Source organism: Thamnophis sirtalis, unplaced genomic scaffold (assembly GCF_051295495.1).
Source record: "Thamnophis sirtalis isolate CommonGarterSnake01/CBP01778 unplaced genomic scaffold, rThaSir2_p1.2 scaffold_2, whole genome shotgun sequence".
Lineage (NCBI taxonomy): Eukaryota > Metazoa > Chordata > Lepidosauria > Squamata > Natricidae > Thamnophis > Thamnophis sirtalis.
In genome coordinates, this window is record NW_028261382.1 from 41044669 (window position 1) to 41057861 (window position 13193).

At 49.4% G+C, this 13193-nt stretch overlaps 2 protein-coding genes across 2 annotated transcripts in view; one reads left to right on the top strand and one right to left on the bottom strand.

The window, feature by feature from the left end:
* The first annotated feature begins 2047 nt into the window (after nucleotides 1–2047).
* RPS27 (ribosomal protein S27) lies at nucleotides 2048–4611 on the top strand. The gene is made up of 4 exons (XM_014063990.2): nucleotides 2048–2144; nucleotides 2423–2531; nucleotides 3117–3227; nucleotides 4294–4611. Exons 1-4 carry the CDS (start codon nucleotides 2139–2141, stop codon nucleotides 4320–4322), a joined length of 255 nt encoding a protein of 84 aa, XP_013919465.1. The 5' UTR covers nucleotides 2048–2138; the 3' UTR covers nucleotides 4323–4611.
* Nucleotides 4612–4787: 176 nt separating this feature from the next.
* The window catches only part of NUP210L (nucleoporin 210 like), a 35553-nt gene continuing 27147 nt past the window's right edge, over nucleotides 4788–13193 (bottom strand). Inside the window, exons 30-40 of the mRNA XM_087707652.1 lie at nucleotides 12772–12946; nucleotides 12486–12661; nucleotides 11295–11515; nucleotides 10130–10266; nucleotides 8895–9018; nucleotides 7918–8067; nucleotides 6547–6794; nucleotides 5988–6195; nucleotides 5782–5886; nucleotides 5115–5186; nucleotides 4788–4924 (exon numbers count right to left, since the gene is read on the bottom strand). Of these exons, the coding sequence (XP_087563778.1) occupies nucleotides 4836–4924; nucleotides 5115–5186; nucleotides 5782–5886; nucleotides 5988–6195; nucleotides 6547–6794; nucleotides 7918–8067; nucleotides 8895–9018; nucleotides 10130–10266; nucleotides 11295–11515; nucleotides 12486–12661; nucleotides 12772–12946 (1705 nt within the window). The 3' untranslated portion in view covers nucleotides 4788–4835. The remainder of the gene's footprint in view (nucleotides 4925–5114; nucleotides 5187–5781; nucleotides 5887–5987; nucleotides 6196–6546; nucleotides 6795–7917; nucleotides 8068–8894; nucleotides 9019–10129; nucleotides 10267–11294; nucleotides 11516–12485; nucleotides 12662–12771; nucleotides 12947–13193) is intronic.

Below are 13193 nucleotides of genomic sequence, written 5' to 3' on the forward strand. Positions count from 1 at the left end.
TGATTTCATTTGGGAGGCTTCTGATGTCATCTCCGCTGGGGGGGGAAAAAACGCTTCTGGGTGGTTTTGAGATAAGGGGGGAAAAACGAAAGTTGGATGTTGGGTGTTGCTGATAAGATGAGATTTGTTGTTATGTCGCTATTATTATTATTATTATTATTATTATTATTATTATCATCATCATCATTAGTATAATTAGTATTAGTATTATTGGTATTAGTATTAATATTAGTAGTAGTAGTAGTATTATTATTATTATTATTAGTAGTAGTAGTATTAGTAGCAGTAGTGGTAGTATTGTTATTAGTATTATTAGTATTATTAGTATTGGTATTAGTATTAGTATTAGTAATATTAGTGTCATTATTATTAGTAGTAATAGTATTAGTAATAGTAGTATTAGTAGTATTATTAATATTATTAGTATTACTATTAGTGTTATTAGTGTTATTATTAAGAGTAGTATCATTAGTATTATTAGTAGTGTTAATATTATTAGTATTATTAACATTAATAGTATTAGTATTATTAGTAGTAATTGTAGTATTAGTAATAGTATTAGTAGTATTAGTAGTAATAATATTATTAGTATTGTTATTAGTGTTATAAGTGTTATTAGTATTATTAGTGTTATTAGTAGTAGTATCATTAGTACTATTAGTAGTGTTAATATTATTAGTATTATTAATATTAATAGTATTTGTATTATTAGTAATAATTGTAGTATTAGCAATAGTATTAATATTAGTAGTATTGTTATTAATATTATTAGTATTATTATTGGTGTTATTATTAGTGTTGTTAGTATTATTAGTTATTATTATGCAAAAGCCATAAATTGAAGCTTGTCATGTTTATTATTTCCCACCGGGCTGAAAAGGCTTAGAAGTCAATGCTTTTTTTTTTCCTTTTTCCCTTACTCTCTCTCTCTCTCTCTCTCTCTCTCTCTCTCTCTCTCTCTTTCCCCCCTTTTTTCCTTCCCTCCGTTTCTCCTCCTTTTCATCCTTTTCTATTTTACAGTCTGGAAAAATGAATCACATGCAAAGATTTGGCTTCCTTCATTCAATTTTATGGGCGTAATTGTTCCATGGCCACTTGGGGTAAAAAATAAGCTGTGCGTTTCTTGACAACGGGACAGTGTGTGTGTGTGTGTGTGTGTGTGTGTGTGTATATGTGTTGTGTGTGTTTTATCTGTGTGTATGTGTGTGTATGTTTCTAATGGGGGAGCACCAGAAGAATAAACCTCTTCCATGAGGACTAGAGCCTTAGTAAGCCTTCAAGAGCAAGGGAAGAGCTGAGGAACACAACGGGACAGTGTACATGTGTATGTTTTGTGTGTGTGTGTGTGGGGGGGTTATATGTGTGTTGTGTGCTTCTGTTGGGGGAGCACCAGAAGAATAAACCCATGAGGACTAGAGCCTTAGTAAACCTTCAGAACAAGGGAAGAGCTGATTAAGACAGTGGGACATTGTGTGTGTGAGTGTGTGTGTGTGTGTTATGTGTGTGTATTGTATGTGTGTGTCTGTGTTGGGGGGAGAACACCACAAGAATAAACCAATTCCATGAGGACTAGAGCCTTAGTAAGCCTTCAGAGCAAGGGAAGAGTACTGTAAGATAACAGGACATTGTGTGTGTATTATGTTTGTGTATTGTGTGTGTATTGTGTGTGTGTTGGGGGAGCACCATGAGAATAAACCAATTCCATGAGGACTAGAGCCTTAGTAAGCCTTCAGAGCAAGGGAAAAGCAGAGTAAAATAACGGGACGTTTTGTGTATGTGTGTCCGTTGTGTGTTGTGTGTGTGTGTTTTGGGGGAGCACCAGGAGAATAAACCTCTCCCTCAGAGCAGCCTACCTTGCAGGGCTGTGAGGAGGACAAGAGGGGGGGGGAGCCTTTGTCCTGAGAGGCTCCGTCTCAAAATGGCGTCCCCCAAAAAGGGGGAGGCAGTGGAATGTATGCCCTCCCCAAGATGGCTCCCTCCCTCAGCTCCCCCCCCCAATTCGACCTCCCCAAGATGGCTCCTCTCTTCACCCCGCCCACCCCCCGGACTTCCGCCCGCGCGAGGAAACCCCGCAGCGGATATAGCGCTCCCTCCTTCCGGCCGGCCTCCTTTTCGTCCGCAGCTGCCTCCACGCGAACATGCCGGTGCGTCTCTCTCAAGGCCGCCGCCTCCCGCCGCAGCCCTCCCGCCCTCCTCCCCTGGCGCTGGGGGGACCCTCGGGGGGGTCGCATGCGGGGCCTCTCCCTCCCGGGGACCCCGCTGGCTCCGGCCATGCCGCGCAGGCGGCTCAAGATGGCGTCGGGGAAGTCAGTTGGCGTGGGGGGGGGAGGGGGGAATGGCGCCTAGAAAAGGTGGGGGGGTCTCATCCCTCTATTATTATGTATTTATTATTATTATTTATTATTTTCTTCTTTTCTCTCAGCTCGCGAAGGACCTCCTGCATCCCTCCCCCGAGGAGGAGAAGCGGAAGCACAAGAAGAAGCGCCTGGTGCAGAGCCCCAACTCCTACTTCATGGACGTCAAGTGCCCGGGTGAGACACGGGGTGGGCGTGGGTGGGGAGAAGGGGCCTCCGAGGTCATCCAGCCAGGGCCACCCCGCTCTGCACACAGAGTAATGCGAGTGGGAAGAGGGGACCTCCGAGGTCATCCAGCCAGGGCCACCCCGCTCTGCACACAGAATAAACTTGGTGGCTGGTTGGCATTATTTGGGAGGGGAGGTGTTTCTGCAGGGGGCACCAAGCCCTGGTCCGAACCACTTCTGGGGGCAGCAGAAAAACAAGTGTCTCTCCCGTTGCCAGAGAAACGGCCGCAGTGGGATTTTTGCAACAGCTGTTGCATCAAACGGGGCATGCGATGCGAGGGAAGCATCTAGACTGACCCTCAACGCCACCTAAAAAATGTTCCTATTATTCCTGACGTGGCTGCTTGCTCCTTGCAGGACCGTGTAGTAGGATCCCTGGAGTAGTTCAAACCTACTTTATAAAGTGCTTAAAGGTAGTATAGTAAGGAAGGGTGTTGCTAGCACAAAGAGCATTTGTGGCTGCGACAGCAACGAAGCGTAAATAAAAATGTTCTTGGCGCACTAAAATATTTGCTCGGCTATCTCCCCGCTCCAGGTTGCTACAAAATCACCACGGTTTTCAGTCACGCCCAGACGGTTGTGTTGTGCGTCGGCTGCTCGACTGTGCTGTGCCAGCCCACTGGTGGAAAGGCGAGGTTGACAGAAGGTAAGCGGGAATCCCCCCCCCCGGGGTGTCCGTCAATGTCAGAATTAATGGAGGGGAGGAGAAAGTTGTAGCCAGGTGAGTTTGTTGTGGGTTTGTTAACCTTTTTAGGGAGTGTCATCTGTCAACCTTTAGGGGAGGGGTGCGTTGGCCTCGAGCTCTGGACTCACAATCTGGAGGCTTGAGAGTTTGATACAGGCAGATATTTCTCCTCTTTTCCTCTCTCTCTCTCTCCCCCTCCTCTTTTCCCCTCTGTCTCTCTCTCTCATTTCCTCTCTGTTTCTGTCTCTATTTTCCTCTCTTCTCCTATCTCTCTTCCCCTATCTCTCTTCCTCTTTTCTTCTCTCCTTTCCTGTTTCTCTCTTCCTATGTCTCTTTTCCTCTCTCTGTCTCTATTTTCCTCTCTCTCTTCCTCTCTTTTCTTCACTCTCTCCTGTTTCTCTCTTCCTGTCTCTTTTCCTCTTTTCTTCTCTCTCCTGTTTCTCTCTCTCTTCCCCTCTCTTTGTCTGTCTCTCTTCCCCTCTCTTTTCCACTGTCTCTCTTTTCCTCTCTCTCTCATTTCCTCTCTGTTTCTGTCTGTCTCTCTTTTCCTCTCTCTCCCTCTCTTTCTCTTTTCCTTTTCTTCTTTCCTTCCTATTTCTTTATCTCTTCCTCTCTCTCTTTTCCTCTCTCTCCCTCCCTCTCCTGAACTAAACTCCGCTCTGGCAACAGGACGAGCATCCGGCCAGTCACAACACTCTTCTAGCTCCATTCAGTTGCCGAAACTCCACCCCGCAAGGGATGATGGGGTTGTTAAAAGATGATGATATTTCAATCTTTAGGTATGGCTGGGGGAGGGACGGCAACGTGTGTTTTAACAACATTAAATGCAGAGGGATGTTTGAAAGCTGTTTCTTCCTAGCGTGAAGGCTGTTTTTTTATGGATGAGTTCATAAAATGGATCAAAAATGGCTGCTTCCCCCCCCCCCCCCTCCTGAAAGAAAATAAAACAGGACAATCCTGGTTAAACGTAGCCAGTTTCTTGATCTTACAGCTCACTTTCCCCCCCTTTTTTTTCCTCTCTTTGCAGGATGTTCTTTCCGGCGAAAGCAACATTAAACAGTGGACACTTGGCACGGGATGGGTTTGCGACTACGGGGACAGTTGCCGGTTGCCACCCCGGGTGTTTCCCTGGGGCACCGATGGAAGTATATTATGCAACAACGGAGTTGTAAAAGGGGCGGGGGGGCCTGTAGTTACTTTTGAGGGCTTGAGTTGCTGCCAACGGTGGCTGTGGGATGAGGATGATGGGACACACACACACACACATCCCTTCCCCCTTTGTGGCTCTGGCACTGTCCTTGTAGCCTTACCCGTTTCATTCAATAAACTTTGGATATAAAGACAATTTTTTTGTTCTTTTTGTGGGTCGAGCGCTCTGCGGGATTCAATTTGGCCCTTGGGGAGGGGGCGTGTGGTTTAAAAGGGGAGGGCTGAACAGCTGCTGTTACCACGGAAAGTGCTCCACGGAGGAAGCCGTGGGCTTTTCCCCTTCAAGGACGACGCTCGGCCGCGTAGAAATATTTATTTTTACCAAGTTTTACTCTCTCCCCCCCCACGTTCTCCTAGAAGTCATCTCCGCACGCTCCAGAGCCAGGCCTGAGTCCTGTTCCTTAGGCTGGAAGGATGGTGCTGGGCAGTCAGCGGAGGGTAGAGGTAGCCTAGATAGAGGGGGGGTAGGGGGCTTGAGAAATGACCCCTTTAAAAAAAGCTTATTCTGCAAAAAAGGGAAACTGCAAGCACTCCACTCCCCCGCCCCGTTTAAAAGCTGGAAGCCATGGATTTTCCAGACGGAAAACATTCCCCCGAGGAGAATTGGGAGTGTGGTCTTGACCGGTTGTGTAAACTCACCGTCCTGCGTTGAGGCCGACGGGATGTACACCAGTGGGACTGTCTGAACTCTGTTCAGGAAGGCGTTGTAAACTGCGGGGAGAGGAGGAGGAGGAGGAGAAGGCTGGTTGGAACCGACTTTGGAGGGGGGGGGGCTGTGGAATGCAGGCGGTCCTTGATTTACGACCGTTTAGCGACCGACCAAGGGTGCGGAGAAAAGTGGGACCATTGCATCCCCAGGGGGTCACGGGATTGAAAATTCGGACAGTTGGTCACTGACTCATGTTTATGACGGTTGCAGAGTCCCCAGGGTCACACGACCCCCCTTTGGTGACCTTCCGCTAAGCAAAGTCAACGGGGAAGCGGGATTCACTTAATCATGGTAAGGGAAAGTCGTAAAATGGGACAAAACTCACACACGTCTCACTTAGCAACATTAATTTTGGGCCCGGTGGTGGTTGATAACTCTAGTACCAACACCGCAGGTTTTTTAAAGAAAAGATTATGGACAGTTTTGTCTGAAAGGGTCTGGTGGTCTTCGGCTTGAGCAGCGGGGTTGGGCTAGAAGGCCTCCCGAGGTCCCCTCCTCCTAGCTCTGCCATTCTACCAAACTGGGTTGGGCTTTGAACGTAATTGCCTAATTAAAAGTTTGTGCCATTAACGAGGCTCAAGTGTGCCGGGACTTAACTGAGAAAGATGACCATGGTGGACGCCAGGACGGCGAAGACGGTGAAGAGGAGGACCTGGTAGGACCCCACCAGTTGCCGGACGAGACTGGCCTCGGCGCACAGATCTAGGCGTGTGGACAAAGGCGGTTTAGATGGCCTTACAGGTGCCCAAGAACCAAGCCAAGAAGGACACCCTGCCCCCCCTCTCCCCCTTAACCATGCTCACCAAAGCCGAGATGATGCTCCTGCTCGGGACGCACCAGGACAGCGGCTCGCTGGCCGGTGAGGCCGCAGGAGAGGTTGACGAAGACGGGTGCTGCCCTCCGGTGGAGGGAGGTGAGGTTGACCACGCGGACGGGGAAGAGGACAAGCCCGGGCATGTCCGGGAGGAAGAGGGGGGGATCCACTTGCACCACGGGAGAAGTGGGATGGGCCTTTGGCAGGGCGGGAGAGACAAAAAAAAACAAGGGTTTTGTGGGGAGGAAAGTTCCAGAAAAAAACAACCCCCAACCGCCTTTAACGAGAACCAAATTTGGGTTCCCACCAGGAGCGAAACCCTCAATCCAGAGGTCTTCAAACTTGGCAACTTTTAAGACTGGTGGACTTCCAACGCCCTGCATGTTTTCGAAGGGCTCGGTTGGCGGGAAGCTGGGACAAGTCGCGGGAGCTCACTCCGTTAACGCGGCGCCGGGGATTCAAAACCGCCACAAAACTGCCGATCTTTTCTTGGCCGACAAGCTCAGCATCTCAGCCCCTGTGTGTCCTCGGGAGGGACATCAACCTACCTCGATGGCGTCTGTCACTGTCCTGGCGCCCAAGACCAAGATCTCGCTGGTCACCTGCGAGCTGCTCAGGACAATCTCGCTCTGGTTGAGGAAGAAGGCGGGGAGAAAGGGGAGAGCCACCCGTTGTGTCTCCTGGGGCTCCTCACTGCGGAGAGCGGCCGAGATGTCCACGGAGCCCTCGGCGGTGCTGAGGGCCAGCAGATCCTCGTCAGGGTGGTCTTTCACCGTCACCAGGCAAGCGTAGAGCCCTTGAGGGGAGCCGGGAAGGAAGAGAGGGCGTGAAAACGTGCCCGCCTTCTGAACGCCTGGATTCCAGCTGTGGCCCGGAAAGGAAGCCACTCGCAACGAGGCGCCAGGGGTCAGGATTAGGAAGTGGACGGTGGGTGGCCAAAATTTAAACTTTCCTAAGCTCCAGAAAAGAAAATTAGGCCACCTTAAGCTCCGGAAAGGAAAGGAAATTCCCCTACTACAAGAGAGGAGAAATGGTTCTCATGATTTACAACGGGGGTCCCCAAATCTTTGGGACCTCAGGGGCCACTAAATTCATAATTTTAAATCCCTAATACGATCTGCCTAATGACTGGATGGGTGGTCATGTGACTGGAGGGGCGTGGCCGACTTGATGTCACTCACGTCGAGGGGCACCTCGCTGGCCTCTGCTCGCCCCTCCCTCCTCCCAGCCCCTCCTCAACTCGCCCGCCCGCCCCGGGCTCCTTAGGGGCCCCAACAGGAAGCCGTTGCTGGAGCTAAACAGCCACCAAGAGTTGGCAAAACAGCTCAGTTCAATTTGGATCTGGCCGAGGAGGAGGAGGCTCAGCAGAAGCACCTCACTGAGGACTAGGATCATAGGCTTTCCAAGCAGAAGGAAGAGCTGCGGGAGTGCGAGGCCAGGTGCCGGCGCCTGGAGGCTCGGCGGGCTGAGATGGTCAGCCAGTTCCAGGCCGTGATGCAGCCCCACTGGAACGAGGCCCTCCAGCAATGCTTCCCTCCAGCCTTCGCCCAAAGACCCCCACCGGGAGGACGAAGCAGACCCCAAGTGGGAATCTCTGCCCCCCTCCGACCCCCATAAAAATACCCCAAAGGGGGAGACTCTCTGCAGCAACACAAGCGTTCCTTGCACCTATCCGTCCCAGGGGTCGTAGTTTGAGGACCCCCTGATTGAGTGCAATCTAAAAAATGGAAATAATCTCCCTGTGGAACACTTAAAATTTCCTCGTGGATCACCTGTTGGTGACCGCAGGTTTACAAGACGGCATTTAAATATTCTCTGAGAAAGATGGGAGAGACCCACATCGTCTTGGAGCTGAAGGCAGCCACGTCCCCAATTCCCCACCTGGGAAGCCAAGATGGCCTGGTTCTCTTTCGGCCCACCTTTCTCCGGGTAAAATGCCGGCCGGATGTGAAATATTTTGCTGGCTGGAATATCCAGGATCTTGGGGTTGAAATCCAGCTGGCAGATCAGCTGGGATTCCGGGGAAAGCAGGTCGGTGATGGCCCGAATTTGCTCAGAAGTACAAGGACCTAAATCAAGAGACAGGATATATTCAGGGTGTGCAATTTAGGATCTTTCTTTCTTTCTTTTCTTTCTTTCTTTCTTTCCTTTCTTTCTTCCCTTTCTTTCTTTCTTTCTTCCCTTTCTTTCTTCCCTTTCTTTTCTTCTTTCTTTCCTTTCTTTCTTTCTTTCTTTCTTATTTATTTCTTTCTTTCTTTCTCTCTCCCTTCCTCCCTCTCTCCTTCCTCCCCTTTCTTTCTTTTTCTTTCTTTCGTTCTTTCTTTCTCTTTTCTTTCTTCCCTTTCTTTTTTCTTTTCTTTCCTTTCTTTCTTTCTTTCTTTCTTTCTTTCTTTCTTTCTTTCTTTCTTTCTTTCTTTCTTTTTTTCTTCTTTCTTTCTTTCTTTCTTATTTCTTTCTTTATTTCTTTCTCTCCCCCTTCCTCCCTCTCTCCTTCCTCCCCTTTCTTTCTTTTTCTTTTTCTTTCGTTCTTTCTTTCTCTTTTCTTTCTTCCCTTTCTTTTTTCTTTTCTTTCCTTTCTTTCTTTCTCTCTCTCCCCCTTCCTCCCTCTCTCCTTCCTCCCCTCCTGTCTTTCTTTTTCTTTCTTTTTCTTTCTTTTTCTCTCTTTCTTTCTTTCTCTCTCTTTCTCCTTCCCTCCCTCCTCTCTATTTTCTCTCTATTCCCTAACTCACTCCCTTTTCCCTTTTCTTTCCCTTCCCGATATTCTTTACAATCGCAGTCGGACTGGGCTCGGGTTTTTTTTTCCCCTTTGGGGGTGGGGGGTGTCACCCCCCCCCATCTCCTCCACTAGCATATTTCATTTTGAAAGGGTGAGAGGAGGGGGGGGGGTGTCTTCTACCTTGAAGAGTGGCCGGGCCGCTGGTGGAGATAAAGACCCGGAATTCAGAGGCGTTGGCTGCATTGGTGAGGAAGTGTTTGGGCCCCAGCTGAAGGCTGAGCCTCGACGGGCCATGAACAACAACCTGGGAAAGGCAGATGAGCAAAGACGGTGGAGAAAATGTTTTTTTTTTTAAATAAACTTGTCTTCAGAAGCTGTTTCCGAACTCGGAAATGGAAATTATATCCTATTAAAATGAGGAATTTTAAGGAGGGATTTTCTGACACTGAGAAGAATCAACCCATGGAACAGAAGTTGCCTTCGGAAGTTGTGGGAGCTTCATCCCTGGAGGCTTTCAAGAAGACACCGAACTGCCATCGGTCAGAAATGGTCTCCTGCTTGGGCCCTGGGGGTTGGACTAGATGACCTCCAAAGCGCCTTCCGACTCATAATTAACTAATTTGGGATTGAGGGAAAAGTCCTATAAATCTTATTAATAAAATCATTGTTTAAAGACGGCTATAAAGTTATAATATTGTGTGGGCCTGGAGAGGAGGGGTGAGATAAACAGTAAATAACCTTTAGTTAACTACAATAATAACAATGAAATGTTAATGGACAATATTTAATGATACATACAGGTGTGTTACGGGCGGGGTGGGGGTGGGGAATGCCTAGATATCTTACTTAACCGAATTAATTTTAGAATATGTTATAAAGGTGCAATGTTATTGGAGATCTATTGAGATTGCAAACGAACGCCGGTAGGTGGTTGTGTCTTCTAATATAAATGATTCTATATAAAAACGTGTTTAAACAATGGTAACTAAATGAGAATTATGGTACAGAGATAGTAAAATACATAACTATTCTTTCTTGACTTAAAATGTACAACCTGATTTGAATGAAGCATAGGGAAGAAACGCACGGAATATATTTGTAACCGATCGATACGCTTTCAACAAGATGTATTTTTTTTTCTGTTTAACTAAAACAATAAAAAAAATTTCTCAAAGTGCCTTCCGACTCTGTTATTCTATATTCAATGGGGGGACAGCTTGCACTCAAAACTCTGTGGGAGCTTCAGCCCTGGAAGCCTTCAAGAAGAGACTGGACTCTCATTTTCAGAAATGGTGCAGGGTTGGGCTAGATGACCCCCCGAGGTCCCTTCCAACTCTCTTAATCCGTTCCTCTGTTTCTACAAAATGAAATCTTTATTCATAAAACACACACACACACACACAAAACGCTTCTACCTCTCGGTACGTTTTGACTATCCCTGGGATTTCGTGGAAGACGGTGGCTTTTCCCGGGCGCTTGGCGAACGCCGCTCCGCTCGCTACGTCCATCTCAAGCAGGCCGCCGGGGCTGACCTGCCAGGTGCCAGGCTCCCCTAAAAACAAGAGAGAGGAGACCTTTCCTTGATGGGCAGAAGGAAGCAGCGGGTGGGATTCCGGGCGGTTAAAGTCTTTGGAAGCCGCAACGGCGCAGTGGTTAGAGGGCGGTACTGCAGGCTCCTTCTGCCGCCTGCCGGCAACATGGCAGTTCGCCTCTTGGGCCGATGTCTTGCTTAGCAACACCGAGCAACTGGAAGGGGTTTGCTGAACGACAGTAGCGGCAAGTAAGGTCGTAAAAATGGGGCAGAACTCGCTTCACCAAGGTCTCGCTTAGTGACAGAGATTATGGGCTTGATTGTGATTGGAAGTCTGCAGTGTAACTAGCAATAGCAATAGCAATAGCAGTTAGACTTATATACCGCTTCATAGGGCTTTCAGCCCTCTCTAAGCGGTTTACAGAGTCAGCATATCGCCCCCCACAGTCTGGGTCCTCATTTCACCCACCTCGGAAGGATGGAAGGCTGAGTCAACCCTGAGCCGGTGAGATTTGAACCGCCGAACTGCAGAACTGCAGTCAGCTGAAGTAGCCTGCAGTGCTGCATTTAACCACTGCGCCACCTCGGCTCTGTAGGAGTAGGGAGGCAGAGAAGGGCGAGGAGGAGGATTGGCTCATCCTCGGTGACGTCCTTTCGGCCCCAAAAAGCAACTGGAAGCCATCTTTCACATACTTTCCACTGTGGGGGAAATGGGACGGGGGAATTCTACAGAGTATGGATGATACGTAGCCATAACAACATTCTTCTGAGAAAACCAAGGTCATCGTGGTCTCTGCACCTGGCAATGAGTGATTGGAGCACGGGATGGACTTGTGGGTGTTGGGGGAAGGGTCTTGGACTTTCAGCTGGGTGGGGAAAACTTGGAAGCTGTCAAGATTTAGGTTTTCCCAGCTGTGCCAACATGACAACTCTAATAAAATGGAGCTTTGAGGAAGCCCAAGGCTCGGAGTTTTATTTTATTACTTGGAATCTTGACAGCAACACAACCCCCCCCCCAGGAGAGGCCCCCCTGCCGCTGTTCAACTGACCTTCCTGATTAACCAGGGGTGTGCTGAAGCAGACCACGTCCCCCACAGCCAGCGGGGCGGAGAGATCGGGCCCGATGGCGTGTTCCACGGGAACGGAAATGTAATCGGCCATGCCCGGGTGCCTCTCGTCCCAAACCCCCACCAGCGTCACGCCTCGGTTCACGGCTTGAGCGGTGTAAGTGTAGTTCTGGTTGCTGGGCCGGATCAGCAAGAGGTCATCCCTAAAAAGAGGGGAATGAACCACAATGTCGCCCTCGGCTGACAACCGCCAAGAGAGTGTAAAGTTTCCCTGGCGCTCCCGAAGGGAGTTTCGACCCGTCTTTCTTTTCCCGGGAGTGAAGTGGAACACCTGCGGTTGCAAAGTCAGCCCCGTGGTTGTTAAGTGAGTCTGGATTTCCCATTGTCGGGAGGTTGCAAAAGGGGACGACGGGAAGCTGCGGGCGTTATAAATATGAGCCGGTCGCCCAACGTCTAAATTTTGCTCGCGTGGCCACGGGGATAGTGCGACAGTCGTAAGTGTGGGGGAGAAAGTCCTAAACCACTTTATAGAATAAATAAAATACAATAGGAAAAAAAGGAATAGGATGGAATGGAATAGAGGAATGAAGGAATAGAATAGAATAAATAAAATAAAATAAAGGAATGGACTGGGGTGGGAAGGGAAGAGAAGAGAATTCTTTATTGGCCAAGTGTGACTGGACACACAAGGAATTTGTCTTTGGTGCTGATGCTCTCAGTATACATAAAAAAAATCATAACGAATCGTAATAGCAATAGCAATAGCAGTAGACTTATATACCGCTTCATAGGCCTTTCAGGCCTCTCTAAGCGGTTTACAGAGAGTCAGCATATCGCCCCCAACAATCTGGGTCCTCATTTTACCCACCTCGGAAGGATGGAAGGCTGAGTCAACCCTGAGCCGGTGAGATTTGAACCGCTGAACTGCTGATCTAGCAGTAGCCTGCAGTGCTGCATTTAACCACTGCGCCACCTTGGCTCTAAGATACAGCACTCAATCAAATCATGCTAGGAAACAATATTGTTGTAACAAAACCGTTGTAACGTCAGCCACTAAACCAACTGTTGAAAATCTACTCAACACCCCCCACCCTCCCGGCTGCTTTCCAGAGGTGTCCATAAAGCCTCCCCTTGAACCTGCCTTTCCCACAGGGGACAACAACGACAGCATACCTGTTCAAGGCCAGCTGCAGCTGGTTATTCTGGGCGTGAAACCTGACCCCGGCGCTGTCGAAGAACCGAACGGTGAGAGTCAGGGCCATGCCCAAGGGAAACGCCAGCAGGGGCGTCCGGGCGGCGGTGTAGAGTTTTGGGGTGCTGCTGAACTGCAGGTAAGAGACCGGGGCCACCTGGGTAGAAAACGGGGTATTCTCAACTCCCCGGGGATGGAGGAGCTCCCGTGCGGGACGAGGCAGGCCTCTCCCGTAGTTGTCCCCTGTCCCGTCCCGTCTCCCCTTACCCGCACACCCGTGATGACCGTCTGGTTGACGCCGAAGAGCTCCAGAGAGGTCACCTCCAGAACGGCCGTCCCCGTGACGGCTCCGGCCTTCAGGAGGCCGTGCCTGTCCTCTTCGATGACCGAGGAATTGGGGAAGCACTGCAGGATCTGGGTGCTGACGAAGGCAGCCCCGTCCCTAGAGAGAGGAAGGGGAGAGAGAATGTAGGAGGACGGAGCGGGAAGGAGGTCTCGGAGGTCTTCTAGTCCAACCCCCTGCTTAGGCAAGGAAGCCCTACACCACCACTTCAAAGCCCCTGTTTTGGGTAAGGAAGGGAGGAAGCTGTGGGGGCGCCATCCCTGGACAACCGTTTGGCTGGAATCGTCCAAGGAAGGGGTCCCACCACCTGTGGGCTGTGATGGGTTTGCAACTGGGACGTGGAAAG